Below are 22,576 nucleotides of genomic sequence, written 5' to 3'. Positions count from 1 at the left end.
TTAATTCTGGGTATAAGCTTTCACATGCATGCACATTTCTTCAGACACACTGAAACAAAGTCACCCAGTTCTTGCTTATACTCAGAATTAACCTTTGTTGGTCTTAAAGGTGCCAGTGGACTCAAACTTAGTTCTCACATCTGTTTATTAACTAGTTTATTTGTATGGTGATTTGCTGCTGTTCACAGGTCTTACCGACTGCTTTAATCCAATGTCAGCTGTACTTATTGCCCAGTTACTTATGCATCTTAACTAGCCCTACCTGGCGACTAACCCCCCCCCCCATCTATATATAAGGCTTGAGGAAGTTGGTTTCAATGTATCTGAAGAAGTGTGCATGAACACAAAAGCTTATACCCCGAATTAAACTGTGTTGGTTTTAAAGGTGCCACTGGACTCAAACTTTGTTCTCTTGCTTCAGACCAACACGGCTACCACCTGAAACTATCAAATGAGTATGCTTAATATTAGTATGATCAGCCTTTAAACCGTGAGTTTGTTGATCATTTGGCTTGTGAATTTAACATGGAAACCAGAAGTCCCCCACCACCTTCCCTGTACATTTTCCTTCCAACTGCTTTTTGTGATTATTGATACCTAGGGTTGCCAACCTCCAAGTGGGATCTGGATATCTCCCAGTTTCACAATTGATCTCCAGACTACAGAGATCAGTTCCCTTAGAGAAAATGGCTGCTTTGGAGGGTGGAGTCTATGGCACTGTACCCAGCTGAGGTCCTCCCCTCCCCAAACCCCACTCTCCCCAGGCTCCACCCCCAAAATATCCAGGTATTTCCCAACCCAGAGCTGGCAGCCCTGTTGATACCACTCCCTGTGGTATCACAGTTGAGCTGACTGATCTGTGAGTCAGTTAAAATAGCAGAAGGACTTCTCTTTAACAAACTGTAGCCTTAATAATGCAAACAGATTTCACCTGCAATCAGAAACATGCTGGTAATGTGATCATATGCAAATCATTGTGTTCATAAGCCTGTTAAACTTAATAGGTAAAACATATCACTGCACAGGATGGGAAACTTTTACTTTAAAAGTAAGTATTGCCAAAACAAAGGGTAGTGGAACTGACTTTCAAAGAAGTCATGTATTCTTTGTAGTTTTAGCCACAATCCAAGTGTGGGAGCATTAGAGAATGCATTTAATCCCAGACACCTTATTAGCGTCCACCTTTATATTACCCTTATTTTAGGGCTAGCACTCAAACCCCATATATTTTCACACTGGCATAAATATAATATTCTTGACTTTGTTATGTTATACATAACAGGAAAATATTGTCAAAAGCTGACATTTCGCCCTGACCTGGATAGCCCAGGCAAGCCCAATTTCGTTAGATCTCGGAAGCTAAGTAAGGCAGGCCCTGGCAAGTATTTGGATGGAAGGCCTCCAGAGAATGCCAGGGTCGGGAGGCCAAAGGCAGGCTATCAAGCCATTTCTCTGAATGTCCTCCGTGTCCCAGTAGGAGTCACCAGAGGTTGCCATGACTTCCAGGCACAGGCACACAAATGCGCACGGGCACACAAAAGTGAAAAATACCCCCCAAAAGCACTGACATTGCAACAAAAATGAGAGATTCATATGGTCAGTGATGTGATTATTTGCAAGGTGTACACCTATGTCAGTCCTTACTTCTCCAGAAACTATTGAGAGTGGAGCTGGCTGCCTTTGAAAATCTAATGTTAAATAGAACTGCCCATATCAAAGAGCCATCTCTGCCTTATACCATGTACTACTGGAAAGAAAAGCAAACTGCATGAAGACTCAGGAACAGGATTTAGGGGAACAACTAGGAGAAGATATGGCAATCGTTCATGTCCCTTAAATTTAAGAAGCATTAATACTAAAGCAAGCTTGTTCAAAATAATTGTCTGATGACACTTCACACCAGCTCCACTGGTGTTCACCTACCAACTCAAGTTTGTGCTGGAGGTGTATGACTATCTGCCCACTGGACAGAAGTCTTGGGTATTGCTTGGTGCAAGGAGCTCCTGGTTCTCATGGAACAAGTTTGCTCCCTTGAGGTCAAGGTGGCTGACCCGGAGAAGCAGAGACAGTCAGTTAGGTGCACAGAGAAGACTCTCGGGGACTTGTTAGATATGTCCCACTCTGGATCAGGCAGCACCGCTGCTGTCAGGGAGCATGAGAGTCAAGGGGAAACAGGGCACCATGCTGAGGATAAGGGAAAGGTGCCCTCAGAAGGGACCTCTTCTTCAGCTGGTGAACGGGTATCCTTTCGTACCAAGGAACCATCCCTGGGCTGGGTGGGAGGGGGGCTCTTGGTAGTTGGTGATTCAATCCTTAGGCAGGTAGACAGCTGGGTGGCGAACCCGCGTAGTGACCGTATGGTGACTTGCCTGCCTGGTGCGAAGGTAGCAGACGTTACATGTGTTTTAGATAGGCTGGTAGATAGTGCTGGGGAGGAGCCAGTGGTCGTGGTGCATGTCGGCACCAACAAGGTGGGGAAATGCAGTTGTGAGGTCCTGGAGGAGAAATTTAGGCTGCTGGGCAGGAAACTCAAGGCCAGGACCTCCAAGGGAGCCTTCTCAGAAGTGCTATCTGTTCCACGCACAGGGCCGGAGAGACAGACAAAGATCAGGAGTCTCAATGCGTGGATGAGACGATGGTAATGGGGGGAAGGGTTCAAGTTTGTTAGGCACTGGGATGCTTTTTGGAACAAGAGGGAGCTGTACAAAAGAGACTTGTCTCCACTTGTCCCGAGAAGGAACCAGGCTGCTGGCGCTTAAAATCAAAAAGGTGGCAGAGCAGTTTTTAAACTGAATATTGGGGGAAAGCCGACAGGAGATGAAAAGTCTCTGGTTCGGGTTGGCTCATCTCAGAGAGATGAGGGGGTACCTGTTGCTTTTCTACAGGGAGGTGGATTGAAATTGTCCACAGAGGCCATGGCTGGTGACATGGACTGCCGGACAACGACTCGAGATAGCAAGAGGAAGGATGCAGGCTTAACTTGTAAGGGAAATTACAGCTGTTTCTATACAAATGCTAGAAGTGTCCGAGGTAAAATCGGGGAGTTGGAGTGCTTGGTGAGGGAGGGAAAAATAGACATTGTGGGTATTTCTGAAACTTGGTGGGATGAGGAAAATCAGTGGGACACAGTGATTCCCGGTTATATATTATATCGGAAGGATAGGGGGGGAAGGGTTGGAGGTGGGGTAGCTCTGTATGTCAGAGAGGGTATAAAGTCTAGAAAGATTGAGAGGCTAAGTGAATTGGATTCGCTTCTGGAAGTTCTATGGGTTGAAATAGGGGGGCCAAAAGGAAACTTAACACTGGGAGTTTGTTATCGCCCACCAGATCAAAAGATAGAGGAGGATTATAAAATGATGAATGCCTTAAAGATAGCAACTAGACAAAAACACTGTGTAATAATAGGTGATTTTAACTACCCACACATTGATTGGGTCAATATGTGTTCTAGCCGGGAAAAAGAGATTGAGTTTCTAGACACTCTAAATGACTGTGCTATGGAGCAGATGGTCACGGAACCTACCAGGGGAGAGGCGATCCTTGATTTGGTCCTAAGTAACACTCAAGACCTGGTGAGAGATGTAAAAGTGATTGCACCGCTTGGAAACAGTGATCATAATGTTGTTGAGTTCATCATTTGTACAAATAGAGAATTGGCCAAAAAGACTCACACAACCATTTTTAACTTTAAAAGGGGTAATTTCTCTGATATGAGGGGACACGTGGGGAGGAAACTGAAAGGAAAAGTAGAAAGGGTCAAAACAATTGGGGAAGCTTGGGATCTATTTAAAACTACGATCCTAGAAGCTCAAAAAATATATATTCCGCAGGTTAGGAAAGGCACAAACAGGTATAGGAAAAAGCCTGCAGAGGTTTATAAGATTATGCATGGGATAGAGCAGGTAGAGAAAGAGGTACTTTTCTCCCTTTCTCACAATACAAGAACTCGTGGGCACTCCATGAAATTGCTGAGCGGTCAGGTTAGAACAGATAAAAAGAAGTACTTCTTCACCCAAAGAATGATTAACGCATGGAATTCACTGCCACAGGAGGTGGCGGCGGCTACAAGCATGGATGGCTTCAAGAGGGAATTAGATAAGCTTAAGCATATGGAGCAGAGGTCCATCGGTGGCTATTAGCCACAAGGTATAGATAGGAATTCTCAGGCTGGGGCAAGTGATGCTCTGTATTCTTGGTGGTGGGGGGGGGGGGCAACAGTGGGAGGGCTCCTAGTGTCCTGTCCCCATTGCTGGACCTCCTGATGGCACCTGGTATTTTTGGCCACTGTGACAGAGTGTTGGACTGGATGGGCCATTGGCCTGATCCAACATTGGCTTCTCTTATGTTCTTAAATGGAGGATAATTTCTTTTGTCTTTGAGGATGCTCTGCTAATGTCCAGAGGTACTCAAGCAGAGGTCTCCAACACATAGACTGCCTCATCAGTTAAAAAGTATCAAACCCTGCAATAATTATTCTGCATTTTTAGAAAAAATAGATTCCATTCTGAGAGTGCAAATTGATCTTCTGCAAAAATGCAAACTGCAGCACAGTGGAAAAGTAAATAATTCCCATCAATTAAAAAAAGGATTGAAAGACTGTGGGTTCACTTAATAATTGATAAAATAACAACATAATTTAAGATCAAACAGAGTAAAACACACATTAAAGAATCACAAAATTAAGAAACTTGTAGGAGAACATTTCAACATCCCAAGGCACTCAGTGGGGGACCTCAAAGTTGCTGTTTTATTGCAAAGGAATTTCAGAAGCAGACTGGAACAGGAGATTACTGCTTTACAAGTTATTACAATACTCCAGACAATGGAACCCCCAGAGCTTAACAGAGATATCGGGTTCTTATCTCACTACACATGGTAAGTCACTCAGTTCTCACTTATACCCAGAATTAAACTTTGTTGGTCTTAAAGGTGTCAGTGGACTCAAACTTAGTTCTCACATCTGTTTGTTAACTCTTTTATTATCTGTATGCTAATCTGCTGCTATTCACAGGTTTTACCAACTGCTTCAATCCAATCTTAGCTATACTTATCACTCAGCTACTTATGCAACTTGACTCTACTAGCCCTTCTTGGCAACTTAACCCCCCTCACAAGCAAGGCTTGAGGAAGTCTGTTTCAATGTCATCTGAAGAAGTGTGCATGCACACAAAAGCTTATACCCAGAATTAAACTTTGCTGGTCTTAAGGATGCCACTGGACTCATACTAAGTCTGACTTATGCGAAATTCCACATAATTAAGCTGAATTTGGGCTGACTTCTCTTTTCCCCCAATAAATACTTCTCTGCTCTGCTGGATGAAGATCTATTATGACTCACTTTTGAGTGGGGAGAAAATCTAAATTAAATAAACAGAGACTCTGTGCCAGGTATTTAGACCCTGCATTCAAAGGGCTGCAAAAAGTGTATGGGAATGAACTTACCCGCCATCGGGTAAAGTCGCTGAGTGAGCTGGGTCCATATGCGACATTGGTTTGTGCAGACTTGACAAATTTTTTCTTGGTCGATTTTAGCTGCTCAGGAGTTTTAGGTAGCTGGTTACGGAAGTTTTTCCCCCAGTGAGCAGTGACCTGGACAAAGGGAAAACCACATTGAACTCATCTGAAAATAAAACCCTGGATAATCTGCTGTGCTGACTTTACAATGTATACTGTGCTGAAAATGCCAGATACTAAAAAGGATTAGACATGTGCGATTCTCTGCACATTAATGTGAGCAGGCTAGGTGGCACACGAACTAGGATGGGTCTGATCATGGAAACTTATCCATGGGTGAATAGGGGTGTTCAAAAGACCAGTTCACCATGCTCAAATTCCCAGCAAGAGTTCAAACAATCAAATCAGCCAATCCGATGAAAACTGCACATCATTAAGAAAACAGTTCTGAAGCTGTTGCTGCATTACATGTGTGTCACAGCATCATCTTAGAAGAGGTGTTCCTCCTATCTCAGAAAAGAATACCTCTTCCCAAACTGCTCTTGCTAACTGCAGTTTTTAGAATTACTCATACATATAAGTTTCAATATATTTGAAAACTGCTGCCCTATAAAACAGAGGTTTATTTTACTAAATCACAAGTATTTCCCATCAATTAATGCAAATGATTAAATGTTGCAGCACTAAATAGAACACAACACCACTACAGATAAACTAACAACTAAAAGGGAAGTTCAGATGTTTTTATGATATAATTGTTTTTATACGCCACACGCTGCAAGAACAGATACTCAGTACATTATAACAACATTTCTACAATACTGCAGCAAAACACAAACCATCAAGCAGTCGCCAGCTCATTTTTACAGGAAAGTTTAAAAAACAAACAAACACTATGACATATTAACCAGGCAGTTGTGTTGGAGCAAAACCCTTCACTCTGGCAATATCTTCAATGTGAATATTGTTACAATGCCCTATTTGTCTTTGTAATGCACATAATCTTTTTAGAACATACTGTGATGTCAGGTAATAAGAGATGCTGACTTCTAAGTCCAGAACTATCACTATGTCTCTATTCACTCAAAACCCACTGATGAATCATCCCAGCCTCACTCTGCCTGTCTCTTCATTGCCACTTCTCCCCTTCCCAATTATAACTTCTTCATCTAGATGTCTCTCTCCCGTCCATAAATTTGTGTGTGTGTGTGTATGTCTGTGTGTGTGAGAGAGAGTGTTCTGTGCTCTCAGCAGCACCTAGTCGATGGTGATCAGTGTTGAGTAAGTATTTATTTTGTTGTAGTGCCCAGTTGTACTGCCCAGTGGCTTGCATCAATGCACGGACACTGCCCTCAGGTTCAGAATACTTCTTTGCACATAATCATACCATTCCTGCGATAAACGATACAGTACATATGTTGTACTAAGGGCAGTAGGAATACTCTTCCTTATAAGCTCATGTCTATAAATTAATGGTGCTCTTGGTTTCCTCCTGGTGCCCAGGTTGAGGCAGCAAACAGCATGTCTTATCAGTTTTGGCCAATTCACCAATTCTGCCATTTTATTGGAATAGGAGGACGTTCCCTTTGTGGTACATGCCGAAGTAACTTTGCATTTGGACTACACTACTGTAATGCAGTCTACATAGAGCTATCCTTGAGGGCAGTTTGGATGCTACAATACACCAGAACACAGACTCCAAATTGATTTCTGGTGTTAGCTGTAGGGAGTGTAAAATATGGTGTTCCATTGGTTATCAATATGTTTCTGGGCTAAATCCAAGGTGCCAATGCTTTACTTTAAATGTCTTTGTATACTTGGCCTGGAATATTTGATGGGGTACCTTCTCCCAGGTGTTCCTTTCTGTTCCCTGAGATAAGCCACAGATGAAACATTGGTGGTCTCCTCTCATATAAGGGTGATGGCCATTTTTTTCCCCCTGATTAGATTATTAAGGGTTTTTTACAATTCTGCTTATCAGTTTTGGTCTGGTTGCTCATGAAATCCTGTTTAAATTATGTTATTGTTATTATTTTAAGCACCTCCCTTTGAGAACATGGGTATCACAATGGGCACTTCCAAAATAATTAAGAAAACATCCCACCATATAAAAACAGGCATGCAAATTGGCTATAACTGGATAATGACTGGATATTGGGGAACCAGTTCCTCTGGTTGTCAAAAGTGGAATCCAGTAAATCAGGGAGATGTGCCTAATGCGGCATATATTACAGGACTAGAGTCTTGCTCATGCAAATCCCCAAACACATATTAATTGTCTCAGAGGCACACTCCTTTGTGCAGTGCTAATGTGAAAGCAATTAAAGATTTTATACAATAAAATGAAAACAAAACAAACAAGACCCCCTGGAAGCTCTCTGGCAATTAGCACCTTTACAAGCCTCCTACAGCTTTACAACAACACAGCCAACCCCCATTTGGGATTATAGATGCTCCTTCAGCATGGATCCTAACACCCAGCTTTATGCTTTAAGCACTGTTTTAAACACCTGCTGGGAAGCACTCCACAGTACAGTTTGAAAACAGAGCTGGAGGAAGATGTAGTACTGAAACAGGACCTGGGGACGGATAAACAGTGGAAGCAGAGGGACCAGGAATTGTTAACAATGGCATCAGGCCAACACAGGGTGCAGAGTACTCATCCCTGTGACTCTGCAGAACTGTTAGGTCCTTATCATGGACTTTTCGTTATAACCTAAACTGTCATTAAAAAAAACAAAAAACTTTCAATTTTTTAAAATGCAAACAAAAGGGGCAATGGTGGCCCATCACATACAGTTGTGCCCGTATTTTTCTTCACTGTTAATCCAAGCTGGCTACAGACATAGAAAACGCTTAAATGAACATCAGCATTCACTTAATATATGCACCGTTTATGTATACCCCTTACAGTGAAGTTCCAAGAGCAAAAAATAGAGGGTAAAAGCCATAACTTTGGCTCTAATGCCGTATTGCACCATAAATGGGTATATGAAAGAGGCATCAGCGCAGTTTACCCTGCTGGTCAGCTCACGACTGTTGACCACCCTCACATGATTGGCCAGCTTGGTGACATCCTTGCCATTCAGCAGTCGGAGATTCTGCAGAAGAAACATGACCTTATAGTCATCGCTAGCCTGGAGAGGGGAGGCAGAAAAAAAAAGGAAACAGCCTTGAGAATCTGCTTTTTAAGCCTTTCTAAGCCAAGTATCAAATCTTCTGTTACATTCTATAAGATCCACGACCTTCATATATCTTTTCAAGGCACCGCCTGTAGCAAGCCTTTGTGTGAAGAAGAAGACTCTTTAACCTGTCTCAGTTTTTGGCTTGCTGCCCTTCTGCTTTTTCACTCTATTTCTAGCATAAGGGCTAGACCTTATTTAGTTAATTAATTAAGTTTATATCCCACCCTATCTCACAAGTGGGCTCAGGGCAGCTCACATTTTGTGGGGAAAGACTGGTCAAGCAGACAAGAATAGTGTACCAAGTGGAAAGTCTCTAGATAGTTACAAAACTAATATGCGTTGTAAACAAGTCCAGGAGAAACCTAGTTGGAGGAGACGTCAATGGATGGAGACCAAGATTGGTTTTAGCAAAAGGGTGGAATCTGCCAAGAAGAGGGGCATTTGCCAAGAACGAATTGAACTAATTTCTTAAAAGGAATACGGGATTTTTGGACTGGATGAGAGGAGAGTTTCCAACAGCAAGAAGGTTGTTGACTATCAGTGAAATCCTAGCAAAAGGACAACCTATAACTCTGCTCAGGATTACACCATGCTTATCTGTCATGTTTGCCATGCAGGGTATGAGAATGATCAAACTAAGGTACGATATGGGACATGACTCAAGGCACAAGGAGACAAGACCACCAGGCAAAACCTGGGATGGCCGAAGGACTTTGGAAGGCGGTAATTGTCTGACCTAGCAAATGCTTGCCTTATTATTTATCCCAATTACCATTTGTCTCAGTAGTCACTGGCTCTGATGACTTACCCTAAATGGTTGTTTACCCTAATGGTTGTTTGCAATGTTAAGGTAAAAAGGAGCAAGAATGAACTAACAGTTGTTACATATTCTAAGAAGATATTTCAAGCACAGATAACCATGTATGGTGTTTGAAGTTTACTTAGCCAAAAATGTGCACCTTTATCACTTGGGACAAGGAGTAGGAGGAAGAGATTGGATTTATACCCCGCCCTTCACTACCTAAAGGAGTCTGAGCGGCTTACAATCTCCTTTCCCTCCCCCTCCCCCTGACAGACACCCTGTGAGGTAGGTAAGGGATGAATGAGCTCTTTCCAGAACAGCTCTGAGAGAACTGTGACTAACCCAAGGTCACACCAGCAGCTGCATGTGAATGAGAGGGGAATCAAACCTGGTTCTCCCAGATTAGAGTCCACGCTCCTAGCCACTACACCAAACTGGCTCCCCACACGAAACTGGCTCCTATTGTTAGGAGATGATCTTAAATATATAAATATGGAAAGCTGAATTGATCAAGAGCTTCTTCTCAGAAGGGGCTCCTTGCTTGTGACCTGCTTATCTTTGGGTTAAGATACTTTTATGAATTTACATAATTGCTCTCCTTTAAATATCAATGTAACAACAATGGATGGTACAGTTTTCTGTTGATCTAGTCAGTGTTAAGAATGCAACAGTTATGTTTTATATTTCCATAAAATGAAAACAGAGACCTTAACAAACCTAAAACATAAGCAACAAGTTAAATGATCTGATATAGGAAAGCTAACTAGACACCTAGAGCTTCTTAAGCGCATACCTGTATCTGAATCGGGCCTGACCTGAGTCATTCAGAACAGCCTGAGAGCCAACATGGTACAATGAGTTTTTATCTTGCAGGGAGGAGGAGAACCCAAGTTCAAATAAACATAGGACTGCCTATTTCAGTCCTTCTTTTCTCCACTAGAGATAGGTGGCGAAACACCATAGGAGGGAGTATGCCAATACAAACCTTCTTAAGCCCAGATCCCTTGGTACAATTGCAAGGGCAAAATATCTACTGAATAAGCCCATGAATGGATTCCAAAATTAAAGCTGATTAACTGGAATATTAGTTCCATAAACTTTGGGGTACTGTCAGATCAATGAAAATGCCCTTGCCTTCATTTAGGACCAAGGGGAATCCCATCCAAACTCTCTCTAACTCAAACTGTGGACCACAATAAGGTGCTCATGTAACTAATGAGTGCCTCCTTTGAGCTTAAAGCACCTGTCCAGAGAAGACTGTTCTCTGAATCTCTGCATCTTTTAATGCTTTGGCCTGCCTCTTTCCAATCATCACCCACTAGAGGTAAATCATTCTGTCACATCCCTGCATCAGGTGTCAGAGGAGGCTATCTACTGTGTCTATGCAGGAGTTACTGCTCTGGGTTTGCTTCTGTCCAATCAGGAGGCATGCTCAGAACATGCAGAAACACAAAGGTTAGCTCCTCTGAGGGCAGGCAACCCTTACTCGTTCATGTTCTAAAACTTTACTGATCTCTGCAATGCTTCTCTTTGAACCCTTGAACACATGAGGGCATTTCTGGAAAGAAATTAATAGACTTCAGTTAACTTTGATATAATATAAAGGTAAAGGTTCCCTTGCTCGAAAGCCAGTCGAATCCGACTCTAGGATTGCGGTTCTCATCTCCGTTTCAAAGCCGAAGAGCCAGCGCTGTCCAAAGACATTTCTGTGGTCATGTGGCCGGCATGACTAAACACCAAGGTGCACGGAAAGCTGTTACCTTCCCACTGAAGTGGTACCAATTTATCTACTTGCAATTTCTTGCTTTCTAATACTTTGTATTAATTAGATCATAAATGTTTGAGGCAAACTGTATGTTTTAAACTTTCTGTACAGTGGCTTTGCTTGTGCTTAATAAATACCGATAGCCTTTTTGATGTAAGAGCACTGTCTGTATTCAGATCTGATTAATTCAGAAAACATGTATGCCTCGGAAATTTAGGAGACATTAATGCAGGCCATGACTGTGTATCTGAAGTGAGCTGTGAGTCTGGAGGTTCTGAATGTGTGTGACCAAAACCGGGTAGTGCTTTTGCTGATGTACTGCCCACCCCACTGCCCAACCATCTATCTTCCTGAGCTAGCTGGGCTGGTCTCAGGCGTGCTGCTGTAGAACCCAAGACTGGTGCTCCTGGGTGACTTTTAATATCCATTCCTAGGCCAAACTGTCAGGAGTGGCTCAAGACTTCATAACCTCCATGTCAACCATGGGCCTGTTCCAAGTAATTACTGGACCCATGCATTTAGCACGACATAGTCTGGGTCTGGTCTATTATACAGATGGGAGAGGGTGATCTGGAGGTGGGGGAGTTAAAGCTTACTCCCTGATAGAGTTTAGACCTGTGGCTTTCTCCTTCCACCCTACCCTTCCACAGGGATGGTGGACCAATGAAGATGATCCACCCCAGGCACCTGATGGATCCCAATGGTTTTGTATCGGCTCTTAGGGATTTCCCCACCTTGACTGCTGACAATTCTGTTGAGGGCCTGACCACTCTCTGGAATAGGGAAATGGCCCGGGCCACTGACACAATCACTTCCAAGCACCATCTCCCCCCAAGACAGAGCCAAGCAGTCTCCCTGATTTACTGAAAAACTGATGGCGATGAAATGGGAGGGAAGACAACCAGGGCACTGGTGGTGGAAACCTTGAGGCAAGACTGCTGGAACACAACACAGAGCCAATACTAGAGCCTGTTTCATGGTGGTGATGACGACAAAAAGGCAGTGTTTCTCTACCCCCATTGCATCTGCATGTAATCATCCAGCTGAGATGTCTCATGGCATTCAGGGGCTTTTACATCATAGTCCCAGGGAACAACATTCTAGCAGCCTGGGAGTGCTACTTGACACAACAGTCACCTTAGAAAATCAGGTGGCTGTGGTGGTTCAGAGGGCTTTTGCCCAGTTTCGGCTGGTGCATCAGCTGCATCTGTTCCTGGCTCAGTCAGATTTAGCCACAGTGACCCATGCCTTAGTTATATCTAGACTAAACTACTGCAATGCGGTCTTCTTGGCACTACCCCTTGAAGAGTGTTTGGAGGCTGCAGCTAAAGCGGAACTCTGCTACTAGACTGCTGGTTGGGGACACCTATCAGAAGGATGTGACCCTGACACTACACTGGCTACCATTCCACTCCTGAGCCCAATTCAAGGTGTTGGTTTTGAACTTTAAAGCCCTTCCTTCATGGCTTGGAACACAGGGTGTCTGAAGGACAGTCTTCTCCCATATGTTCCTGCCCGGAATTAATTTTACAGGGAGAGGCCCTCTCGACTGTTTCATTGACTGAAGAAGCTTGTCTGGTGATTACATCACAGAGAGCCTTTTCAGTGGCAGCCCTGTGATCATGGAACAACTTTCCCAGGGAGGTGCGTCTGGCCCCCCTCACTTTTGATCTTCAGAAGGCAGCTGAAGGTGGGTTTATTTAGGACCGCATTTGATTCGTTTACTGGCAGTTCTAAATTATGATTTAAATTTCTGAAATGTTTTTTGTATTCTACGTTATGTATTTTATCTATTATTACAAGCCTCTCTGAATCCTTTAAGGTAGAAAGCACCTGTTTTAAATAAATAAATAAATAAAAGCTCACACTGAAATAAAGGTTCTTGGTCTTTAAAGTACCATTGGACTTGTGTTTTATTTCACCGTAACAGACGAACAAAGCTTTGCGATCGTGACTGCAAGACAACCTAATCCCATAAACTGATAGACTCCTGCAGATTGCCAGTTATTATACTCACTGTCAGGTATACATTGTTCAGATAGCTTAGTTCTTGCAGCTGTGGGAACTGCTGCAGGGCAGTCACATCTTCAAGCTGGTTGTTGTTGCAATTGAGGATGCGGAGGTTCGGCAGGCTTAGGTTGTCAGGAAGCCGCTCTAGCAGATTGTCGGACAGGTCCAGTTCTTGAAGGTGGCGCAGATGCGAAAATAACTGTGGTTCCAAATCTTCTGTTGTTATCTGCAATCTGGACAGGCTGGAAATAAAAATTTCCACTGAAAACTTATTCTGTTCAATGTGCCACCTAACCCCATCCCACCAAGCCTTGCCCGCCTCCCCCGTTTAGCAGCAGAATTGATGATGCTTGTAGCAACTTTCTCATGCAGTGGCCACTAGTTCAAATCCTGTCTGGGGAGGCAAGGGAGGCTGTAGCATTTGTGGTTTAGTGACAGGATATGTGCTTTGCATACAGAAGGTCCAGGTTCAATCCCTGGAATTTGCCGTTAAAGTGTCTCAGGCAGCAGGGCTACAAAAGACCTCTGCGTGCCTCAGATCCTGGAAAGCTTTTGCCATTTGAAGTTAACAGTGCTGAGCTGCATGGAACAATGGTGTGGTCTGGGAGTCTCCAACGTGGTGCCCGTGGTGGGTGCTATGACGCCCACCAACACCTTTTCTGGTACCTGCCAAGTGTTTTCAGAAAATGGGTGGGGCCAGGTAGGGTTTTTGTCCAGCAAGGGTCGGAATAGCTCTTGGAAATTTGATTGGCTGTGCAGGTTTTTTTAAATGTTGCCTTGGAAACAGCTGCCACCACACCACAAGGATCTTCACTGTATGACTGAAGTAAAGCTATGGCAGTCATTTTGTGGCTGGCTCTGCCTCCTGCAGCAGCCACTTGGTGGCTGCTGTGCCCACCGTGTCATGTCAGAATTCCAAAGGTGCTTACAGGGTAAAAAAGGTTGGGAACCTCTGGTGTAGCTCATATATTAACTACAGTAAGAGAACCCAAAATTATAAATAGGCCCTTGGAGATGGAACTACTCCAGAGTCAACCAGACAGCTTCATTCATTGGCTGGGTTCACTGAGACAAAGCTGCCACCAGCCTCTTTCAATACCAGAGTTAATCCCAGTAGATCTAAAGTGTGATATTAATATGTCTGTCATGTTAATTATTGACTTCTGTTCACTCCTTAGCGGACAGGGTAAAATTTCATTTCCTTCTTCTTTCTAGTATTTGCTTAATGTTTTCAAAACCCTGCAATAAAAAATTGTATCTGTTGTTATTCAGTGGTGGCAGCCCCTGAACAAATTATGGATTAATTTATATTCCATTTTCTGCCATTTTAAAAGTGCTCAAGGCAGCTTACAAAAACAACCAAGCTTAAAAATGAATACTGAAGATATTATAAAAGCTGTGTTAAGCCTAAAACAGTTAAAAGCTTCACTACACTGAGCAATAGTTTGGCTGAACAAACTAACAAAAGAATGCATTATTTGAAAATGCTTTTGGGTTTTGTATTTATTTTTGGCAATATAATTTAAATATTTTCTCGATCTTGCATTTTCTTTATTTTTGGCAACTTAATTTTTCCAGCCTTGTGTCTTAACTATGCATCATGCTGGGAACTGCAACAGAACTTACTGAGAAAGTTTTGCAAAACTGTGATTGTTTAAACACCATGAGGCTTTTTTTTTTCTTCGCAAAGCAAGATCTGGGATTTTGTGGATGTCTGACTGAACTTACTTCAGAATTTTGATCTTCCTCAGCCTTGTGGACTTGGGCACTGCTCTTTCCAACAGAAGTTCTGTGGTTATTTTGGACATTTTTAATCTCTTCCAGTTTTCTGCTCAGCCAGAGCTGTCCAATATCTTTCCAAAACCTTCCTAGCAAAATAAACAGATATTAAGAAGATCATCTAAGTGTCCCAAATAGAGATTTAGTTTGTAGCCTATACATTTGATATTGCTTGAACACAGTTCATCTTGCCAAACTCCTGGCCTTCAAAATTCTTCTGCAATCTGTGAACAATCACTGTGTTTATCTGTGTACTTTTCATTTTTGCGCAGAGATCTCACAAACCAGTCTTTTAAACCATTGTTCGCAATGGTTTCCCACTCTCTGTGCCTTAAAAATTCTCCTGAATCAGGATTCGCTCCACTACGTGCCAGACATTGGGCTCAAACCCACAAAACTTTATGCTACAATACACTCAATAATCTTTAAGATGCCACCATGCTCTTCTTTTGCTCTGCTGCAATAGACTTAAGATAGCTGCCACACTGGAATTTGTCTTCTCCCAGACATCCAAGAGACAGCAGAAGAATCGCCACTGAAATGTACATCCAAGAGACAGCAGAAGAATCACCACTGAAATGTAACAGTTTAATTATCACAAGGATTAAGTTATATTTTCAGGCAGAACTCTCAGCAGCTTAAGCAAAAAGCTATTATTTTGGGCATGGCTGCATTCTCTATTAGACCATCTAAGTGAAAAATATCAAGAAAAGGAAAGTTCAGTATTACACGGATGGTACATTTCATATGTCTGGAAGACCCTAGTCAAAAAATTGCTTCCGTACTATGTGTAAAGTGCTGCAGATTTACTTTACTGCTTCTGTTTCTGGGAAAGAAGTAGCATTGCTTGAATTGTATTGAACCAAAAGGTTAGCCACTGTTTTTTGTCAGCTGAGGAGATTACAGCCCAGTCAATGGCTATTATTGGGTTTATCCACTCCCACTGGGGGGTTGTTCTCTTCATTTCAGATTTATTTTTAAAGAACTTTCATCTGACTAGATTGCCTTCCTTACCTACAGGTCAACTCAAGATCTTTGGCATTAACCATCTAGGCCCTGTTGGGGTATCAGAACTTTATGCTAATTTGTTTTTTCATTATTTATCAACCTACTGTGAAAACAACATTTGTGTTGTTTTTAGTCTATGCTAAACCACAGAGGAAAGAAGGAAAGCGAAAGGCAAAGGCGAAAAGGAAAGATTTACCCAACTGAATGCAGATTTTCAGAGAACAGCAAGGAGAGATAAGGAGGCCTTCCTGAATGAACAGTGCAAAGTAATAGAGGAAAACAATAGAATGGGAAGGACTAGAGATCTCTTCAAGAAAGTTGGAGAAATCAAGGGAGCGTTCCAGGCAAAGCTGGCCATGATAAAGGACAAAAACGGTAGGGACCTAACAGAAGCAGAAGAGATTAGGAAAAGATGGCAAGAATACACAGAAGAACTATACAAGAAAGACCTCGATGTCCTTGACAACCACGACGGTATAATCACTGACCTCGAGCCAGACATCCTGGAATGTGAAGTTAAATGGGCCTTAGAAAACATTACTAACAACAAAGCTAGTGGAGGTGATGGTATTCCAGCTGAGCTATTCAAAGTCTTAAAAGATGATACTGTTAGTGCTGCACTCAATTTGCCAGCAAATTTGGAAAACGCAACAGTGGCCACAGGATTGGAAAAGGTCAGTATACATTCCAATCCCAAAGAAGGGCAATATTCAAACTATTGCACAATTGCACTCATATCACACGCTAGCAAGGTCATGCTCAAGATCCTACAAGCTAGGCTTCAACAGTACGTGGATAGAGAACTGCCAGAAGTACAAGCTGGGTTTCGAAGAGGTAGAGGAACTAGAGATCAAATTGCCAACATTCGCTGGATTATGGAGAAAGCAAGAGAGTACCAGAAAAATATCTACTTCTGCTTCATTGACTATGCTAAAGCCTTTGACTGTGTGGATCACAACAAACTATGGCAGGTCCTTAAAGAGATGGGAGTACCAGACCACCTCACATGTCTCTTGAGAAACCTGTATAAGGGCCAAGAAGCGACAGTTAGAACCGGATATGGAACAACTGATTGGTTCAGCATAGGAAAAGGAGTACGACAAGGATGTATACTGTCACCTTGCTTATTTAATATATATGCAGAGTACATCATGCGAAATGCTGGCCTGGATGAATCACAAGCGGGAATTAAGATTGCTGGGGAAAAGATCAACAACCTCAGATATGCAGATGATACCACTCTAATGGCAGAAAGTGAAGAGGACCTAAAGAGCCTCTTGCTCAGGGTAAAAGAGGAGAGCGCAAAAGTGGGCTTGAAGCTCAACATCAAAAAAACTAAGATCATGGCATCCGGCCCCATCACTCCTTGGCAAATAGAAGGGGAAGCTGTGGAAGTAGTGACAGACTTCACGTTCCTGGGATCCCAGATCACCGCAGACTGTGACAGCAGTCATGAAATTAAAAGACGCCTGCTCCTTGGGAGGAAAGCGATGGCGAACCTAAACAGCATGATAAAAATTAGAGACATCTCCATGCCAACAAAAGTCCGCATGGTCAAAGCAATGGTATTCCCAGTAGTCATGTATGGCTGCGAGAGTTGGACTATAAGGAAGGCCGAGTGCCGAAGAATAGATTCTTTTGAACTATGGTGCTGGAGAAGACTCTTGAGAGTCCCTTGGACTGCAAGAAGATCAAATCAGTCAATCCTAAAAGAAATCAACCCTGACTGTTCCCTGGAAGGCCAGATAATGAAACTGAAGCTCAAATACTTTGGCCACCAAATGAGAAGGGAGCACTCACTGGAGAAGACCCTGATGCTGGGAAAGATTGAAGGTCAAAGAAGACGGGGACGGCAAAGGATGAGATGGTTAGACACTGTCATAGATGCAACGAACATGAAATTGAGCAAACTTCAGAGGACAGCGGAAGACAGGAGGGCCTGGCGGGATCTGGTCCATGGGGTCGCGAAGAGTCGGACTCGACTGTGCGACTGAACAACAACAACAAAAACCACCCTGGAAATCATTCAACAAAAAGTCAAAATCTAAATAATTTTTAAAAAGCGGGTATACATATCTAAATAAATAGAATTTATTTCTCATTAAAACACGTGTAGAAAGATTGTTCCATTATAACTGAACTTGTCTACAGTGCCAACTTTGCAATACAAAACATTCATACACAATCTTATGCACATTGGCTGGGAAGTATATCCTAATTATTAGCTCAGGGGCTGATTCCCAAATAGGCACACACAGGGTTGCAACCTTTAGTTAGGGGCTTGAGCTCTTTAAAGCAGTTATCCCTTATTTTAGGAAATGTTTTCAAGGGATTGCAAAGTTCCTTGATGCTTCAATGAGATGATGGGTAATAATGGATCATCTGCTTGAAAACTTGGCTGTTTTAACTATTAACAGTGTCACTTTGTACCAACAGTGTTACTTTGTACCAACAGTGTCACTTTGTACCAACAGTGTCACAGAGACATGCTGGGGTAAGTTGAGGCACACACAGCTTACTGCAGAGAATCCAAGCAGTCAAACCTTTAAGCTTGACTTCAGATTCTGTGCCTGCAGTACATACCATTTTCTCTGGTGTATTTATTCTGCAGTCCAGAATAAATACACCAAGCTCTGCACTGCCTTCTCATGTTGCTCGGGTTGAACTGGGCAGCATGAGAGGACAGCCCAACCAGGCTCACAGTGCCTGCAGGGAGCCAATGACTCCTGGCAGGCACACCTTGGCGCTGCCTTCTCATGCCCACCCGGTTCAAACCAGGAGGCAAGAGTGGGCAGCCCAGCTGGGAGTCTTTTCTTTTCTTTTTTACAAGTGGCATGAGACTACCGATGGTCTCCTATTGCTAGACTCATGCAAATTGATTTTTTTAAATGTAGGCAGGGGAGTGGCTTTTGAGGAGTGGGGACAGGGAATCTGAGGGAATCTGTATGCTCCTGACTTACCTTTGGCTTGGAAGCGAAGCAAAGGAAAAACTGCTACAAAACCACTCTCACAAAACCTGGGGAAACAGCAAACAGAAAGCATACTGAACCCTGAAGGGAAGAAACGAAATGCAGAATGAAAAGGAAAACCCAACAGACATGCACAGTGAAAGCGAGACAAAACACCCGTACATAAAGGGCCCAAGAGTGTATTCCCAATCCTTGGAAGCAACAGTGAGGCCAATGTGACAGGTCATCATCCCACCTTAAAATGATCTTCAGAATTTTTAGCAAGAAAATCAACTTGAAAAGGACTCCTTGAAGAGAGAAAATTTTAAAACCACTGGTTATTTGAACTTGCCCAGTTGCTGCAAAACATTTTCTTGCACAAATGGTTATGCGTACCTGGTTTAAGTCGTATTTCAAAGATGCAGTGCACAGACTCATTTCCACAATGCTGTTTAGTTCCTGATTACTGAATATAGTTGACATTCAAAACATATGTGTACAGAAGTTAGGAGGGCTTTGTCTCACCTAGACCAGTTTTGAAAACTCTCCTTCTGGACTGTGCTGACCTCACTCTGATCCATATTACTGCAACTTCTAGACTTGATCACTAAAACATGCTGTAATTGGGATGGCCCTTGCAGACAACCTATTTATTTCCAAGTTCATTCCACATTGCTTGCTATGTGACCTGGGAGCACTTTCTCTCTCTCTCTCTCTTATCTCTATCTATCTGACTGTGTGCTCTTCTCCGTATCAACCTCTGTCATCAATATCTGTGCCAACTAGGCTCCTTAGAGGATATCTGTGCCAACTAGGCTCCCTTTGGTCTCCAACTCCACTCACTCTTGGTAGGGGGCATTCCCTGTCAGTCTCCCAGGCTTTTTTATTTGCTGCCCATTTCATGGAATGAATAACCAGACATTGTCTAGAAAGCACCAGAATGGAAAGTTTTTTCCTAAGAGCTCTTCTTTTTTTTGGGGGGGGGGGGATTTCTGACAGGTGATGAACCTAATGTTGCTTTCTTTGAAAGCCTAATGATATTATAGTGTATATTTTTATAATTACTTTGATTGACTGATATATGCCAATAAAGGCTGATTTGACCTGATATTATAGTGTGGATTTGATTGGTATTATTTTTAAAGATGCTATCTGGCTTATGGGAGAGGGCAGCATGGTATAGCCCGATCTTGTCAGATCTTGTAAACTAAGCAGGATCAGTAGTTGGAAGGGATACCACCAAGGAAGACAATGGCAAACCAGCTCTTCTTCTCGCTTGTCTTGAAAGTCCTTTGCTGGGGTCGTCGCCATAAGTCAGCTATGACTTGACAGCAGTTTATACACACGTCTGGCCTATGGGCAAATCTGTAAGCTGTTTGACCTACACAAGAAATGCAGCATATAAATACTGTGAAATAAGTAAAGCCTGCTGAAGTCAGCAGAATTTAATATCAAGTAAATAGGTTCAGGGATCTGACTGACAGCCTCTAAAAGCACATACATGTGTCTTGATGCGACAAGGAAGATGCACTCACACAGTCGAATCACATCTAGGCTCCAGTGAACCTAAATGATCCATCTGTTGAGGTGGTTGCACACATCCATCCAGCGTTGCCTCACTAGTTGTATTCTGGGGTTTGCTTGAAACTCCGTGTGTCTTTTTCTGCCTAACAGCCGGAGAGATGTTTTCCTCCTCCTAGCGTATGTCATATGGGGCATTTCAGCCACCTAAAGCCATACTTTGCACAAGCACAGAGGCACTCTCTTCTTTATGGTGGCTTCAAAGCTAAACCTTGCAGTTAAAAATCTGTAGCTAAATTCAATGACAGTGCATGCTCAAGGGAAAAGCTCTTTGGTGTTTTGAATTTTAATCTACTTCAGGAGGCAGGGGGATTCCGATGGGGGTACCCATTTGACTTTTTGGAGGTAGGCAGATGCCTTACTATTCTACCCCTAACAAATGTCTGTTGCATAATATTTACAGTGCATTTATACAACATAAAATAAATCTTTAAGGGGAGAAGCCCTGAAAAAAGACTGAGCAGGAAAAGCATCCTTGTGAGGAATGGGGGACCTGTCTGGCTTTCAGGGGCCAAGGATGATGCCTTGTTACACCCCTTAACTGGATATTGTGTTGGGGGGGGGGTATTTATTTACAATAGTTGCACACCTCTTTCCAAACATAAAGGAAACCTTTCAGACCACCTTATCAGGTGGAAAAGAAAATGGATCTCCCCCCATGCTGTGAATTTAGATCTTGCTTGCCCAAAATCCTTTCTTGCTGAAAGGGTAACTGAGGACGAGGCTGATTGTCTTATTATTCCCTTTAACTTCCCGCCCAACACACATGTCCGGTTATTTGCGCTATGCACATACCCCTTTACAACCACACGATTTGAGGATGCTTTTGGGAGGGGGGGTTGTGCAGGAAAGGGAGAGACTATAAAACCAAGGATCGCGTTTTGCCTGGAAATTGGGGAGGAGGGGGTTGAACCTTTGAAAGGAGAAAATGGGCGGGAAAATGGGGGGCTCAAAGGGTCAAAGAGGGAGCTGCCTGGCCTCCCCGTCTTATTGTGGGGATTCTGTTGTTGCAAACGAAGATGGACGGGCGAGGATGGGATTTTCGGGAGGGGGTCGACTGACTGGATTATTGTCCCCCCCCCCCCCGTCTGCCCCCTAGAAACTGGTTGGTTTTTTTAATAATAAAAAAATAAGCACCCCCCAAGCATCCCCCACCCCGATCTCTCCGGAAGAAAGAAAGCGGCGAGCCACACGCGCTGAGGGAGCGGAGGAGAACCAGGGCGGAGGGTTTATATTTTAAGTAACGGCATCTTTAAAAACGCGGCCCAAGCCGCCACTACAACTCCCGCCATGCCCCGCGCGGCCCCGAGAACGCTTTTCCTACGGGCAAGCTCGGCCGCGCGCTGCTGGGAGAGCGAGTCCTTCGCCTCACTACCAATTCCTTTTCCCCCCTCTGGAAGATCGAGTCAGTCAAGCGGTTGGGCCTATGAAAGGAGGGCCGACAAGACCGGGCAGGACGAGGGGGCGACTCGGCTTCCCTCTCTCTCCCCGCGCTTCCCTCCCTTCCTTCCTCCCCAGCCCAAGACGGGCTTTGCCCGGCAGGCAGCGACGACGCCTCCTCTCACCTCTGAGGCGGGAAGGGGGCCTCCTCTTTCGTCGCGGCCGCCTCCGTCGGCGCTCGCTCGGGGAAGCGGAAGACGCTTGAGGGGTGGGGGAAAGAAGAAAGGTCGGCGAGGCGGGATGGAAGCTGTGAGGGGCGGAGGACGAAGAGTCGCCGTGGCCTACCCCTCTGCTGCCGCCGCCGCCGCCTCCTCCTCAGCCGGGCCCGAGGCCTGCGGGTGCAAGGGAAGCCGCTCCTGCCTGCTTTGCGAGGAGGCCGCCCCGCCCCCGCAGGTACCAAACGCGGCATCACGGAGGAGGGGCCGGGCGGAGAGAGGGGAAAGGGGGTGGGATGGTGGGCGGCTGGGAAAACGGGAGGAGGGGGCGAGGCATGTCCTCAAACCTACCCGAAAAACCCCCCTTTAAAAAAAAATTCTCCTGCCCCCCACCTTGAAAGGGGGAGGCTTCGCGCGTGCCTCTGAGCATGTGCAGAACGTCCTTCCTG

At 43.9% G+C, this 22,576-nt stretch overlaps 2 protein-coding genes across 3 annotated transcripts in view; one reads left to right on the top strand and one right to left on the bottom strand.

Annotated features, from left to right (window-relative positions):
• Nucleotides 1-22,160, bottom strand: part of LRWD1 (leucine-rich repeats and WD repeat domain containing 1) — a 47,198-nt gene extending 25,038 nt beyond the window's left edge. Inside the window, exons 1-6 of the mRNA XM_015408048.1 lie at nt 22,098-22,160; nt 18,964-19,019; nt 14,945-15,084; nt 13,224-13,458; nt 8,472-8,591; nt 5,443-5,589 (exon numbers count right to left, since the gene is read on the bottom strand). Of these exons, the coding sequence (XP_015263534.1) occupies nt 5,443-5,589; nt 8,472-8,591; nt 13,224-13,458; nt 14,945-15,024 (582 nt within the window). The 5' untranslated portion in view covers nt 15,025-15,084; nt 18,964-19,019; nt 22,098-22,160. The remainder of the gene's footprint in view (nt 1-5,442; nt 5,590-8,471; nt 8,592-13,223; nt 13,459-14,944; nt 15,085-18,963; nt 19,020-22,097) is intronic.
• A 32-nt stretch (nt 22,161-22,192) lies between these two features.
• ALKBH4 (alkB homolog 4, lysine demethylase) overlaps nt 22,193-22,576 on the top strand; it is a 12,750-nt gene continuing 12,366 nt past the window's right edge. For both annotated transcript variants that reach the window (XM_015408050.1, XM_015408049.1), the window contains exon 1: nt 22,193-22,365. In XM_015408050.1, coding sequence (XP_015263536.1) covers nt 22,213-22,365 — 153 coding nt within the window. In that variant the 5' untranslated portion in view covers nt 22,193-22,212. The remainder of the gene's footprint in view (nt 22,366-22,576) is intronic.

Source organism: Gekko japonicus, unplaced genomic scaffold, assembly GCF_001447785.1.
Source record: "Gekko japonicus isolate JY-2015 unplaced genomic scaffold, Gekko_japonicus_V1.1 scaffold1, whole genome shotgun sequence".
In the NCBI taxonomy this organism is placed as follows: Eukaryota; Metazoa; Chordata; class Lepidosauria; order Squamata; family Gekkonidae; genus Gekko; species Gekko japonicus.
This window is presented reverse-complemented; position numbering and strand designations above follow the sequence as displayed.